A 14,153-nucleotide genomic window follows, 5' to 3' on the forward strand; every position below is an offset into this window, starting at 1 on the left:
GTTCAAAGACAGTACAAACTGGCCATGTCAATCTGGGTAATAAATCATCCCTAGCCTCTGGGGAAAAGATTCCAACGACTACCATGGCACCCGAGATGCACCTTGCATGCTGCAGTATGACTCATCAAATGAGTCCGCAAAAATTGGAGCAAATCACCCCGACCTGCATCGAACTGTATTGGCTCTCGCTGCAAGGCCGAATCATCTTCAAATCCTGTTGCATCATCTACAAGGCTGTCACCCTGAGGTCCCAAAGCTACCTCACTGAGATACTCAGCATCTCCGAAGCCTGTGATTCACAAGAAGCAAGGAAATGTGCAAACTTGAACTCGAACGGTGCAGGAAGGAACACACACGAAGAGATGCCTTCTCTGCCTATGGTCCAAAGCTCTAGAACCATCATCCTGTCAAAATCAGACTTATGCCATGGCTTCTACAGTTCAGGAAAGAGTTCAAGACTTCCTTCTTCAAGGAATGGCTCCTCCCTAACACCTAGGCTCACACACCTTCCACTCCCCACCATACCGAGACTCAGTTATCTGCTCCTCACCGTCTCCTCCCCAGGTTGCCTGTAGATCCTATGCTGCCAATTGGCCGACCTCAACCTCCAGTTAACTCCCCGCTGCCTTTTCTCTTCTTTCCTCACTGTGTTCTTCCTGCTATGACTGTAAAGCACTCAGTTGCTAGGTCCATGCTCAATAAATACCCAAATATAGGGGGTTGAAAGTTGGAACAAAATTCCCCGGCTAAATTACATTAACAGTCATTTGACACAATTTAATGCTCTGTTACTCACTCATCCCAGTGCTATACATTGTGTTGAGAGCAAAAACAGTATAAAAAAGTCTTTGTTGCCTGCATTAAGAAATCCTCTGAAGCTAGTGCTTTGCAAAATTCCACTAACAGAAGGTTGGCAAGGATTAGCTCTCTGGATTCTATTCAACCCCATCTCACCTTTGGTGATCAAATCTCTGAATGGTGGGCATTCCCTAGGGTTCATCTTCATATACTGAATTTAAGACCAGACATTTAAAAATGTAGGGGATTTCCTGACTCGAGGCATTGTCCTTTTTGTTATTTTTATCAATAAGACATTTTAAATTTTGTGAGGTTTTGCCCCTTGTACTCGTCCATTCGGCAGGGGAACTTTTTGCCTGTCCTTCAACAGCTTAATTTTGTCAATTGTCGGCCTGCCCTTTCCTATCCGTTGAAGGCTGAATTACCTTATGTGGCTTGAGCATTGCTCTCCTTCCTCAAGGCAGCTATGGGATTAAGAAAATGTTATATAGCCTCCCTTTCAGAGCTTAGTGAGTCTGGTTCCTTTTTAATCTAGGTTTAGGGTTTTGTTGGGCTGAACTATTTGCATATTTGAAGGTTATTGTTTTAGTTTGTGTAGCTGGATCTGTATTCTGACTCACTGAATAGCAGATGTTTACTTGAATATTGCATTGTTTATAAAAATATATATTTTTATTATTTTTACTGTTTTTATTTGTCAACATTTTACCATCCATGTGTTTTGTTTATTACTTTTATGGCATATGCTTGCCGAAATAAAGTTTATATATGAAATACCCTAATATTAATAGAAAGTGGATGGGATCAATGAGAAGGATAAGCATAAAGGAAAACGGGGGACATGGAGGCAATACCCAGGTGTAAAAAAAGAAAAATACTACATAGTCTTTGGCACATTTACAGTCTTTTTTATGTTGTCCTCACTTTTAAATAAGTCTTTGCGCACATTTGCCATGTAGATTACATCTTCCAGCAAGGTCTCTGAAGGCCTCAAACTTGGATTTCCATTTCCAGAGAATGTACCACATTGGTACAAGTGATAGCTCTTATAAGCTAACATTTTTCATACACATTCAGTGGGGTCTACCAGACCTTGAACTAAGGATTGAATGAGCAGGAGCTAAAAGCAGCTCTTTGGTATCGGGCATAACCCAGTAAGCAGGAGCTGCCTGTGGAGAACTAGTACAGAATAGTACGTAGCAAGCCACAAATCTAACTTCCACATAGGGTGCACATTATAACCTTTTGTCTATTATATATAACCCATTGCACTTTAGATGTCTTATAAGTGAATCCCAATGTTCTGTTAAACACATTCCCAAAAAACAGAGTTAATGTAAGGTAAGAATGTTTGTATGATACCAGTTTGCCTGGGGAGTCAAAGGAAGCTCCTGGGGGAAAATGGACACCGAGCAGGTTATATGTGTGAAAACTAAGTGAATGCTGATCTAAATGAAAGTGAGCCTTTTTGAATACCGATCTGAATGAAAGGAAGTGTGGTTGGAAGTTTGTGGAAATTCGCTATAAAAGGAAATGTGTAGTACAAGCATAGGCAAGAGCCATAAGGAACTGTGTACGTGTTGGCAACAGCCATAAGAGTACAGGAATGGGAAACAAGTGAATAGTGGAAAAACAAGCAGTGGAAAAGAAGCATAAGAATATGAAATGCGAATAAACCAAACACCACTGTGGAGCTGAACCAATGGGAACGTGCAAGAAGCAAGCAAGGAGGGTCCTTTGCGTGACCTGTAATGGGAGGACCGTGTGGTCCGCCAACTGCGCTTAGCCAAGGACACCCACATATGGAAAAGCCACTTAAAATATCTGCAAATAAGCTTGTGACTGAATTAAAGGAAATCTTGTGTGAACTGAAATTATGGTACTGAACTTGTAACATTGGTGAAAGTTAACCAAACATGAAGAGCTGGGAAGTATCCCAAGGGGCTGTGTTTTGGCGACTTGAATGCTTCGGGAAGGGAACCCCCTTTTGACACTGAAATGGTTTGAATCCTGGGGAAGGGAAACCCATGGGTAAGCCTAGAGCTGGAAGAAGCTCTCAACTGTTGCTGGAACCCTCATCGTTTTGAGGCTGACATCCCTATGCATTTTATACAAATAGATCAAATAGATGTGAGGGCAAGTATAGGTTTTGGACACCGACAGACACTTACTTTGGACTTCCTGACACAGACTATAACTTAGTTTGATTTGGGTAGGGGACTCTCACCTTAGCATACGGCAAGTTAGGCCTTATTCCAACCCTTCTTTGTGTTTAATAAAAGTTTATAGCCCAAACGTTTAATTCAGTTGTCTGTGTCTACTTCCTGATGTTTTCACAATATGTTTCACCTATTACTAATACTACCTCTATCACAGCATTTAGAGCAACTAATTTTACCACAATTGGGGTAATCCTTTTAAAAACATTCTTGTAGAATATTCCTCAATCTTCACGCACACAGAACGAGTGAGAGTCTCTTATTCCATACATTAAAATCGAAAAGCATTTTCAATTGTGCAAGTGACGTTTTCGGTTTGTGAATCGCCCATTTGGTGCAGCTTTACCCTGTGCGCTACTTGAGGCAACACAGTGTTCGACTATGTGTTGTCAAGTGGGAGGAGATAGCAGGTCAATGCATTATTGAGTAGAACATACATTTTACTTTAAGTCAAACATAATGCATTAAAATAGGCATGATACAAAAACATGAGAAAACGCTTATATAGAATTGTCATATTGTACCATAACACAAAGCAGAAGGGTAACTAGATGCTGCATCGTAGTGTGGGATTCGGGGTAGTCCGAGGCTACATGTTCCTCGCACTACAAAACCCTCCACGCGAGTATCCAAGAGGTGTTGTTAAAAGGGTTAGCAACTGCTTTGTCCCCCAGGAGCTTCATCGTGCCTACATTAGGTGAAGGGTCCTATGCAAATCCTCGACTTCTAGTCTCCACATGCTCCTATGTATTGGATTGCCTGAAAGGTCGGTCATCTTCACAGCACGGAGGGAGGGCTCTGGGCTACAGGACTGAACAACGCCCATTATCATCACATACTTCCCTACAAATGAAGGAAGGACAGTTATTGATGTACATGGCACTTGCACTGTATTTCAGCCATTACAATTCTTCAGACATAATCACATGCCATTTCAAATGTCATTGCAACCCATGTGAATTGATAAACTGTTGGATTGCTAAAAACAATCCCAAAATTACAAAACAAGTACAGAAACTGCCGATTAAAGCAAATATAGCCATTGGATACCAACATTACACAAGCATGAGCATGCAGTCTGCCACGCTGAAGACAACTTCAGCAGAACACGGTGTCAGATAGAAAAACTAGTCATTATTTTTGGCACAATTTCTCACCAACAAACCTGCATTACAAACAAGGACACAAATCAATTATTAGAGTGTTTACATATATAGCGCTATATACTTCGGAACCCTGAAGAATCACTGATATGCAAAGCATGTGTTGCCTCTTAAGCAATGGATTATAATTCTGTACTTGTACATAAAACGACCTGACTATTGAATACCACATTGAAGAAACTGTAATGCTGAGTCTGGACCAAATAAAAGTTTACAAAACTGGGCAAATTAAGTGCTGGATGCACAAAACTGCTGGCAAGGGAAATAATTTCGTACACAATGGGAATCATTCGTAGGTCGACGGTAACCCGCCAGTGCCAACGGCAAGTTGCCGCTGACCCGGAAACACCAAATCCAGTGCCGGACTTCCCGGCACCACTGGGACATTACAAGTCCCGGTGGAGCGGGAAGTCAGACGACAGATTTCGTAACTCCCCATTCCCGTGGAGTCCCATAGGACTCCGTGGGAGTGGGGAGATGGAAGCACTGACACCGTTGCTAACGTTGCCGGTGCTTTCGTGACGACTCTGCCTACAGGGGTCGTAGCACCATGAAGGTTCAGATCTGCCGGGCGCTACGACCCCTGCAGGCAGACTCGTAGTGTGGCGGTCCAGAAACTAGGGTGCCGGTGAGTTTACCGGCACCCTTGTTTCCGGACTGCCACACTCAGAATGAGGCTCAATGTGTTAAGCAAGGCAATATGGTCAGACTTGCTGTGCTCCTGCATGATCCTTAAAGCACATCTCACTCGATCAACAGGGCAGTAGATTCTCCTTCCTTCAACCCATTTGAAATGAACATCTTCATTGCCAACAACCCAAAACAAATAAAAAAAACCTCTACAGCAACTGTGCAAAACCTCTACAGCCTAGCGCATCCCTGTTTTGGATACAGGGCCGATTACCAGAAGCTTTGGATACTAACCATAACATAAATGCGAGCACTCTCTATGGTTTGTGCAAGAAGTGTATCAAAAATGTGTTTGAGAACTCAAAATCGTGAGGTTCTTGGAATAATAGCAGAAATATATACCACTGTTTCGCTTTGCACACTAAATGTGTGGCAAACCATTTGGTTTTAGCCACTGCAAAGAATACTCCCTTCTTTGTAGTTCTGTCTTTACCCTTTTCACATGCAAACAGTAGCCACTGAAGACATTTTTCATTGATGTGGAGAAACACTAGTGAAGAAGGAAAATGGATAAGGCCACATAGTGGTCTTCCACAGACTCTGGGTGGAAAAGTGCATGCATTATCACAAAGAAAGAACTCTGCTCAGCAAATGGGAGCTTTGAGGAGCAGCCATTGAAAGTGGGTAATTGTAGAAACCCTTACCGATGTTCCAGTAGATGAGCATTATTCAAATTCCTCCCATTGGAGGTCCACAGAGAACAACTGTTCTTTGGACCCAGTCAACCACCAGAATATGTTGAGTTAAACAGGGCATTCCAAAGATCAGTCAAAGGACAGCTGAATTGATTGGGACACAGCTTACTATTTGCTGATGTAACTAGAGGAAAGTCCATCTGGAGTTCAGTGATTTCATACTGATCATCCTGAAGGTCCGGTCAGCCTAGTCAATGGTAAAAACCTTCTTGGGTGCAGTTTTCTGGGTGGTAGGGATGCAAAACAGTCTGGCGAACAAGCTAGATTATTGTTTGACCCACAATCCAACAAGGTTGCCCTTATCGAAGGCGGCATTCCAATACACTGAAAACAGCATGTATGGTGATATGAGGGACAGCCAATTACATGATATTAGCCAGTGACTTTGAATGCGGTTTGCCACAGTTCGGTTCCTCGGGTTTACCAATCATGGAATGGCATTTCCAGCTGTTTTCCGAGGATGGCAGGAAACACCCAGAGATAGTTTCCAGTCTTCCTGCAGGGATTAAAGGACAGAGGCCCAACTGCATGGTTTTGGGGCCATCTTCTGCAACTCTATGCTTCAAGCAACCCTGAGAGTCATGTTGAATTCCAAGAAACAGATGTCATGTCTCATATGCTCTCCTTTTCTTTCAAGGAGACTTTTGTAGACCAGGATGACCAGATTTAGGAAGTCAGGAAAGGTAGTAGGACGGCATTGAACGACCAAGATCTTGTCACAGCATTGAGTTGCTCCAAAATATCAATGATAGACTACAGCAGTTTTGCTTGTCTTAGCCAGAAAGGGGTTGTGGTCAACTGGGGGAAAATGGCACTGTGCTAGAGACTATTCTTATTGATCTTGTTCAGAAATAACCACTTGAATTACGTAGTCTGGGTCTTGTGCCTCTTGTAAAATGTATTGGCCAAAGCAGAGGACAGGCCATTGAAGCAGTAAAGGAGGGGATCATTAGATTCCAAGAGAATTGCCCCAACCTGGCGCAAATCCATCCAAATAGGAAAAAAGGAACACAGCCTTTTGGAAGTCTGCAAACACGGTGGCAGAAAAGTGCAGTTTGCTCTGGTTGAGTAATGTCTAGATGAACTCCGATCCTCACAGCATCATTCAGATGGCACCAAAACAAAAATGTAGAGCTGCCCCTGGTGGTGCACCAGGGAGAACAATAGTACCTGGGGAGGGGCCGGCAATTGCGACGAATCGAGGGAACTTATCACAAAGGGGGAGCCCCACCCTGTGGGGCCAGGGAGGTGAGGCTGCTCCGAAACACCCTCCCTAGCGGGCGGGGCAAGCGGGACCTCACTGGGAGAGACTCCCTCCTTGGGGACAAGGGCTCTAGTTCCCGTGAGGAACTCCCCGAGGCCCTCTTTGGGATGGCTTATATGGACTTGTATAATACACCAGAGTGTTATCAGTTTATTGATGATAAAGTGAAGCACTATCATCAACAACAAGGAACTGAGAATATCCCTTTAAATCAGACTCTCCAATGGACTGTGCCGAGGAGGCTGATGAGGGATGATCTGCCAGAGAACCAGGAAGAGAGGCAGAGAGCTGAGAGAGCGTAACACCAAGAGAACAAGGGGAAGCCCCCTGTATGTAACAGAACGGAAGAAGGCGGGGTTGTCTTGGAACACAGAGCCTGCATAAGTCAGAGCAGCTCTAACATGGAGCAAGAAACACTGGTAGACCAGTGCGGGAGATTGGAGGAAATCCAGGCCTGGAGGAAGAGAGTTTGGCAATGGCGTGACCAAAAAGCAGTCATGTGGAGCAGTCTGCCCATAAAACAACACTGACACCACCAGCGAGAGGAAATTACTCCAGATCCAAATCACGATACTGGTGACATTCAGAAGATGAGGGCGAGAAGCAGATGAAAGACGCTACTGAAAGTACCCACAGAGGTACAATGAAGACAAAAGAAAATCTGATGTCCACCAGGTACCAGCACTGTACGCCTGAAGAAAAAGAAGGTAATATCGGGAATGGGAATAACAGAAGGGCAAGAGGGACTCGATACAAACCAAACAAAACTCGTCCCAGTATTGGTGTGAAGAGATTTGCATGAAGTGAAACACAAACCACAAATACTACAGAGTGGGAGGGAAGACAAATTGGAATCTTCTCACATTGGGAAAAGGGAAAGACAACCCATATCCAAAAGATAAATAATTGGAAACAACACTTGGGAAAGACAGTCTTATGAGGGCAGGAAGATGAGCCTCATACATGAAACAGCACTCTTGAAAAGGGGGAATTATAATTGGAAATTGAGTATTCAAAGTATCAGAGAGGAGAACAGTATACAAGTGGACCTGGAACCCTACAACAGAGAGAACAAACTTGAATAGAACTAAGACAATTAGAGTTGGATATAAGGGAAACTACCAAAACCTCCAAGAAAGCTACAGAACTTAACTAAAAATATAACAAAAGACTTTTTGTATTTGGTTTGCCGAGTGGAACTGAAGAATTAAAATGGAACCCCTCCGAAGAACACAGTAACCGGGAAAAGGGAGTCATTCCCCTGGTATTAGAGTCCATTTTGTTCAAGAGGGCATTTTGAATATTTAAAGCACTAGGTCTTATCCTTGGTACTACTAGCTGATGGAGGTGCTGGAGATTCAAGCTCTCATAGTATTAGGAAGAGCTCACATATTCTAGAGTTAGTGTTTGGAATTCTGGTGTTGAAGGTGGAACTCTTGGCTTGCATTGTGTCCCATTTATACTCTTTAGCTACAGCACTAAAGTCTAGTTTGTTGGCTCAGAAGGCAGGTTTCTCATTTTCGTTTCAGCCTCCTGTTTTTTCCAGGTGGAGGGCGTCGATGTCAGCCATCAACCATGTGTTGAGATGAGAGGCTAGCTTGGATGTGGGTGGTGCGAGAGGTGTCTTGATTGCCAATGTGAGGGTCTGGTTGTAGATGTCAACCAGCTGGGCAGGCTTGCTGCACATGTGTTGGGATGGGCGAAGCTTCTCCAGCAAGGGTAGGATATGCGATTTAGGTAATTTGCAGGGGCTTCGGTTAAGTGTGGGTGGTACTGAGAGCGTGATTTGTCATAGGTATGGAGAATAGGATAACGTTGCGGCATGTCCAGGGGCATGGCAGGTTAGAGGTTACTGTTGCAATTAAGGTCAGCCAACCATTCCAAGATACAACCTTTGGAGTGAGTAGGGCTGAGGATTAGTTGCTTGAAGCCTAGGGCTGGGAGGGGACTAGCTAATGGAGAGGCGTTTTCATCAGTCTTGTCCTTGATGGCTAAGTTAAGGTCACCAAGGCGTAGTGTCTGGGTACTTAGTTTTTGCCACATCTTATGCAGCTTTTTTATTGGCAGCAGGCCCGTTATGTTATGTTAATGACATTTATTAAGAGTAGCATCCACCCAAAAGGCATCTTGGCGCTAACCCACAGGACTAAGAAATCCAGAAATCCAGAAATCTAAAAAAGGACTCTTCAAGGAACGGCGAAACAAAAGATGTATTTTTTTCGGTAGCACGGACAACCATATGCCCTCCCAAGAGCACCACCTCTCCCCCAACCTCATATTACCCCAAAAATCACTTTTTAATGCACCCGAGCCACACCCAACCTGAAATAAACAAAAAGAAATGCGGCATAACAAGTGTGACGGTACACCGAGAATGCCCATTTCTGTGAATGTCCTCTGATCGCATTCTCCAACAAGGCACCAGACAGGGATGTTACTTGGCAAACATTCTGTTCTTGCTTGCTCTGGAGCGATTGCTGCGTCAATTCAGATAATTGTCAGATTCCCAGGATATCAATATTGGTGTTAAAACAATCAAAATATCTGCTTCACCAATGAAGTCCTTTACTACACTAGCAATCCAGCTCGTTCCATTCCCAGTATCTGGTCCCACCATACATGTGTTCTCTACCGTCTTGGTGTAAAGGTTTTACAGACTGAATTTGTTCCCATCTGCGGGAAGTGGGAACGAGACATTCATGGAAGTAATGGAGTAACTTGGTCACCTAGACAGATAATGTATTCAGGTATTCTATTTTCCAAAATCATACATATAGACATAAAGACGCCTAGAGGCACTTACTAAATATACTCTTAGATGGTCTCTCCTCCGTTTATCACGGTGTTGTAGAATCAAATGCCTCCGGCTTTCTAAATAGTCAAATTTCTTTACCTTCATCCCAAGCGCTTTCTTCTAAGAATGGGACAAAACACTCCTGCCATCTCGTGAAGGTAAAAAAAAAACGTAAAGCACTGTGCTTGGCAAACTCCCAGGATTTAAGATACTGTGGTGCAGTGCAGTTTCCTGATTGCCAGTCCCACCACACAGCATTCCTCATTTGACAGGGAGCTAAATGCATTGCCCCGCCCCATAGAAACATCCCTTAAATGGCAAGGGAAAAAAGAACTTAAGATTGGCAGGCTGTGGGACTTTGTGGAGGGTCTCAGGGATACCACGGTTACCTTTAACCTGGTAGTGAAAGCTAGAGGGATTGGCCTAAAAGAATTGATGAGCAGAAACTATAAGCATCTCCTAGGTAGGAGGCACCACCAATTAACAGGGGCTATCTCTGGGGATCAAAGAGCTACTATATAGCATGCTGCAAATAACCTTTTCACATGAGATACAAACTAAAATATATTTTCCATTTAATATGAACCATTATGTTTTTAACGTCTTTTGGTGTTTCCTGATGATACTTTATGCACATACCTAAACAGTGGAGTCAAAAGTAGCTCCTGACAGCTGTTGGTGTTAAGATAACCAAGCTCTTCTAAGCTACAAGCAGGAGTTAAATAGTACTCCATGTCCAGCAATTTTGCTCCCAGAAGCTACACTAGAGGCCCTCTAGGCTCTTGATAGCACTGTGGACACCTGCAAATGTGTCTCCTTTGACGCAATTACATGATGAAACCCACACTAAGTTTGGGGGTCAGGCCTTCTACTTGAAGGCATGGGCCATTAAGCTGTAAACTGAAATGAAAGTACATAGGCAGACAATGAGCCAATCACCATAGCTCAATTGCAATACAATTTTGGCGTGCCTATGGAGGAACGCCTACACATGGGGACAGTGACCCCTCTGTAGCCAGCCCTTGACATCTTGCAATGCCAGTTGGTATTTGTTCTGAAGATGCACCTGTAAAAAGGTGCTATCGACTGTTTCACAGTCAATGAAAATATTAAGCAGAGCGTGACCACACAGCCTAATGTTCCTAGATTCTCGTCTGGTAAACCCGAATTAGTGTCGAAATTGTGCGAGAAGCAAGCAGGTTGGAGGCATTCCTTCAGGTGAGTCTTGTTGAGTTTGCTTTCGGATGCACAATTTTGTTTCTAGCGGCTTGTCGTTCGTATCCTGCCTGATCCAGCCTTCTCTTGGGCTATGCTGTTGGTTCATGCTGCAGATTCTTTCTAGGGCAGTTCTACTGCTTTTTTAGTAACGGGTTGTGAGATGTTTGACCGTTTACAAGTGGAGGTCTCGTCAGAGGAAACGTGTATGATTTGCAGCAAGGATCAATGTACATTTATTCCTTTTATCAGCGGATTTACAGTTGAACTGCTTAAACAAGAGGTGTAGAGAACCAATGTGCTTTATTTCTTAGGGTTTAAAGCAGGGGATGAAGGAAAAGTCGTTATGAAGTGTTCCGTCTTCCTCCTTTTTTAGATGGCTGGTCTTTGAAACCAATTGGAAGAATTAAAAGGCACAAATGAAGGAATTGTAGAATGTTACCTGGTCAAGGTTTCCTGATGAAGCCCTTTCTGTCTTTAATTTCCCTGTCCCCAATGAACAAATGGGACTCCGAGCTCACTTTAGTATACTGATTACGCGGTCCCTTTCTTTCACAACTTTGAAAACCAAACATGAGCCTTGAAGGAACATTTAATACCTCTGCTGCCGATACATTGTTTTCCAAAACTATTTATTGGCATTTAGATCCTATGATAAAGACAATATGGCATGCAGCAAATACAAACAAACGCAGGGAAGAGGTAACAATCATTTGTCTCTAAATCAATCCTAAATCCTACTTGAAAACCACTTAAAAACAGGGAATATCACCGAAACCATGCTCACGCAGGAATTCAAAGCAAAGGCTTATATTGAGGAGCCCCCTAGCAATTATCCTCCCCCCCCAATCATGGGGCCAGCTGCTACATAAAGAATCTGGTAGTCACACCTAGGCCTCAGCACAGCTACTAAGCACCGCATCTCAATCAATCTGAGTCCTTATTGGATAGCACTCCCCCCCCCCCATTACTACCCATATATATATATATATATATAAATAAAAATCACCAACTTCCAGTTAGACCATATGCGTTTCACTTTATTCTTGTGGTTCTGGCCTAGATAGAAATGCATTACGCACATTTCTTTTATCACTTTCCAAACCTCCAACCAGAACTTAATAGGTATACAATCAATGAGGATATGTTTCAAACTGCCAATATCACTGTCACAGTATCGACCACTGGGGGAGAACTCTGTTCAAAATGTAAATTGCTTACTTGGTGTACGTGACGCTCCATGCATGCTGCAGGTAGGTCTAGGCATGTCCAAGGATTTTCAAATGTCCATCCAGTTCTTTTCATTTCTTGTCATCTACATCGTTCCTAATCCAAGCAACTTGTGAGGTAAGTGCGTCCTTATTTGGCCTACTCACTGTATACCACAATATGCTTTCACCACCAAGTAGCCGAGGGCAGCTCATCTTCGCTGCATGATTTGCAATGTGGAATAGTACAGTGGATTTTTGCGTTTGCATGCAAAGAGAAGTAAAATATATCCAAGCTGAAAGGAGAGCATGCACACAGAGACCAGGATGATTTCTCCATAGCCACGCTGCCTTCTCTAAAAAGTGGCCGAGTGCCTGCTGAAACAAGCATCTGTCAGCAGAAAAAGCCAAAGGCAGAATAATGGGAGTCACAGCCAGGCAGCAAAAACAGAACAAAATAGCAACGAGTTAGGCAACAACCATGTGCCCCAGTCACCGTTACATATATAATGCTGCAAAAAACATATGACAAAAAAGGCCTGTCTGAATTTAGCACTGTGCTAGAAAACAATATTCAAAATAACTGGTTGCCCAACTTGCAACGGTCTCATAATTAACTGATGCTGGCAGATCTCTTGTAGGCTAGACAATAATGGGCAAAATTCTAGTATGGCAGTGCAATAAAAAAAAAGTTGTAGTAATGGAATTACCGCCAGTTTCAACCCACCGCCATATTTCAAGTTTCAAGCTAGAAAGAAATGTGGAGCATTTCCTCCAATTTATGTGCAGCAGGAAAAATACCACCGGTAATTCCGTCAAACTAGAAATTATGAACAAAGTTCTCTCAATGATGCCAAACTTAACAGCCAATACCAACAGAAAATAACCCAAGATACGAAAGTATTAAACTCGATGGCTAGGGTAGCAAAGCAGTTCCTGGCCCCGTGAATTGCCATGCCGGTCCCAAAAGCTGCCAAGCTAGCACAGGCATTCCACAATGCAGGAGGCAGACCAGCTCACGCTGGTGTACTGATACGACAATTTGGGCTGCCATATGATATGTTATTTATAACGCGCCTGTACACAAGTGTTTCTAGGTGTGACAAGACAAGGGAGGGAAGACAGAGGGAGGACAAGACAAACAATCTTACTAGGACTTGTGTCATTCAGATCATGCAAGTGCGACAACGCAAAGTGCAGGGGGGGAAAGGGAGAGAGGGAATTACCAGGTAGAGGAGAGGGGGGAAGTGCAATCAAGGCAGCATTGCTCGGAGTAAGTGCAGCCAGGACAGCGAGGCTCTAGGTAAGTGCAGGAGGCAGGGGACTGTAGAGGTTACAGGTACATCCCTTCTGTGCGCGGTAGGCCCGGAAGCAGTGCAGGGGAGACTGATCATGGAGGAGCCTGGTAACCAGTGAGATCCTGAGGGTAGCCAAGCAGCCAGTCGGCGCAGCAGACAGATAGGACAGCAGGGGAGGGAGAGAGAGAGAGAGAAAGCAGAGAAGAGGAAGGTCTTGAGCTGCTTCAGGAACTTCAGGTGGTCTGGCTCCAGTTTGAGAGGAACAGGGAGGCAATTCCAGAGGGAGGCACCTGTAGAGGAGAGAGATCTACCCCTCCCCCTCCCCCCACTCTTTGCTTGGAGAAGAATCTGACCCACAGAGAGTTGGAGGAAACTAAGAAGAAGGGCTTGAGAAGGAAGGTATTTTTGAAGAGAGTTGGATGTAGTGCAGGCCGCGGCCACAGAAAGCCTTGTGGACGATTCAGAGGGTCTTGAACTTGCTCCTTGCAGCCACTGGAGAGATGTCAGGGCTGGAGAGATACAGTCCCTGTGCTTGAGGTCAAGGATAAGTCTCGCAGTCCTGTTCTGGATTAGTTGCAGGGCGGAGAGTAGCGGAAGGCAGATTGAGAAAGAGGCTGTTGCAGTAGTCCAGCCAAGAGAGAACCAGGGCCCCGGAGACGGTGAGCTTCTGGGGGAAAAGTGAGAAAAGAAAGAATACCTCTGAGGAGGTGCAGCTGGTATTGGGCCTTCTTGGCAAGGTCTGTGATGCGAGGAGAGAAGGAGAGAGTGGAGTCGAATGTGACACCAAGGTTTTTTGCCTCACAGGAAGG

At 44.1% G+C, this 14,153-nt stretch overlaps 1 protein-coding gene across 4 annotated transcripts in view; it reads right to left on the reverse strand.

Moving 5' to 3' along the window:
• Positions 1-756: 756 nt before the first annotated feature.
• Positions 757-14,153, reverse strand: part of RMI2 (RecQ mediated genome instability 2) — a 78,129-nt gene continuing 64,732 nt past the window's right edge. For all 4 annotated transcript variants that reach the window (XM_069647801.1, XM_069647799.1, XM_069647800.1 and 1 more), the window contains one exon: positions 757-3,860. In XM_069647801.1, coding sequence (XP_069503902.1) covers positions 3,706-3,860 — 155 coding nt within the window. In that variant the 3' untranslated portion in view covers positions 757-3,705. The remainder of the gene's footprint in view (positions 3,861-14,153) is intronic.

Source organism: Ambystoma mexicanum, chromosome 2q, assembly GCF_040938575.1.
Source record: "Ambystoma mexicanum isolate Mex_15411 chromosome 2q, UKY_AmexF1_1, whole genome shotgun sequence".
In the NCBI taxonomy this organism is placed as follows: domain Eukaryota; kingdom Metazoa; phylum Chordata; class Amphibia; order Caudata; family Ambystomatidae; genus Ambystoma; species Ambystoma mexicanum.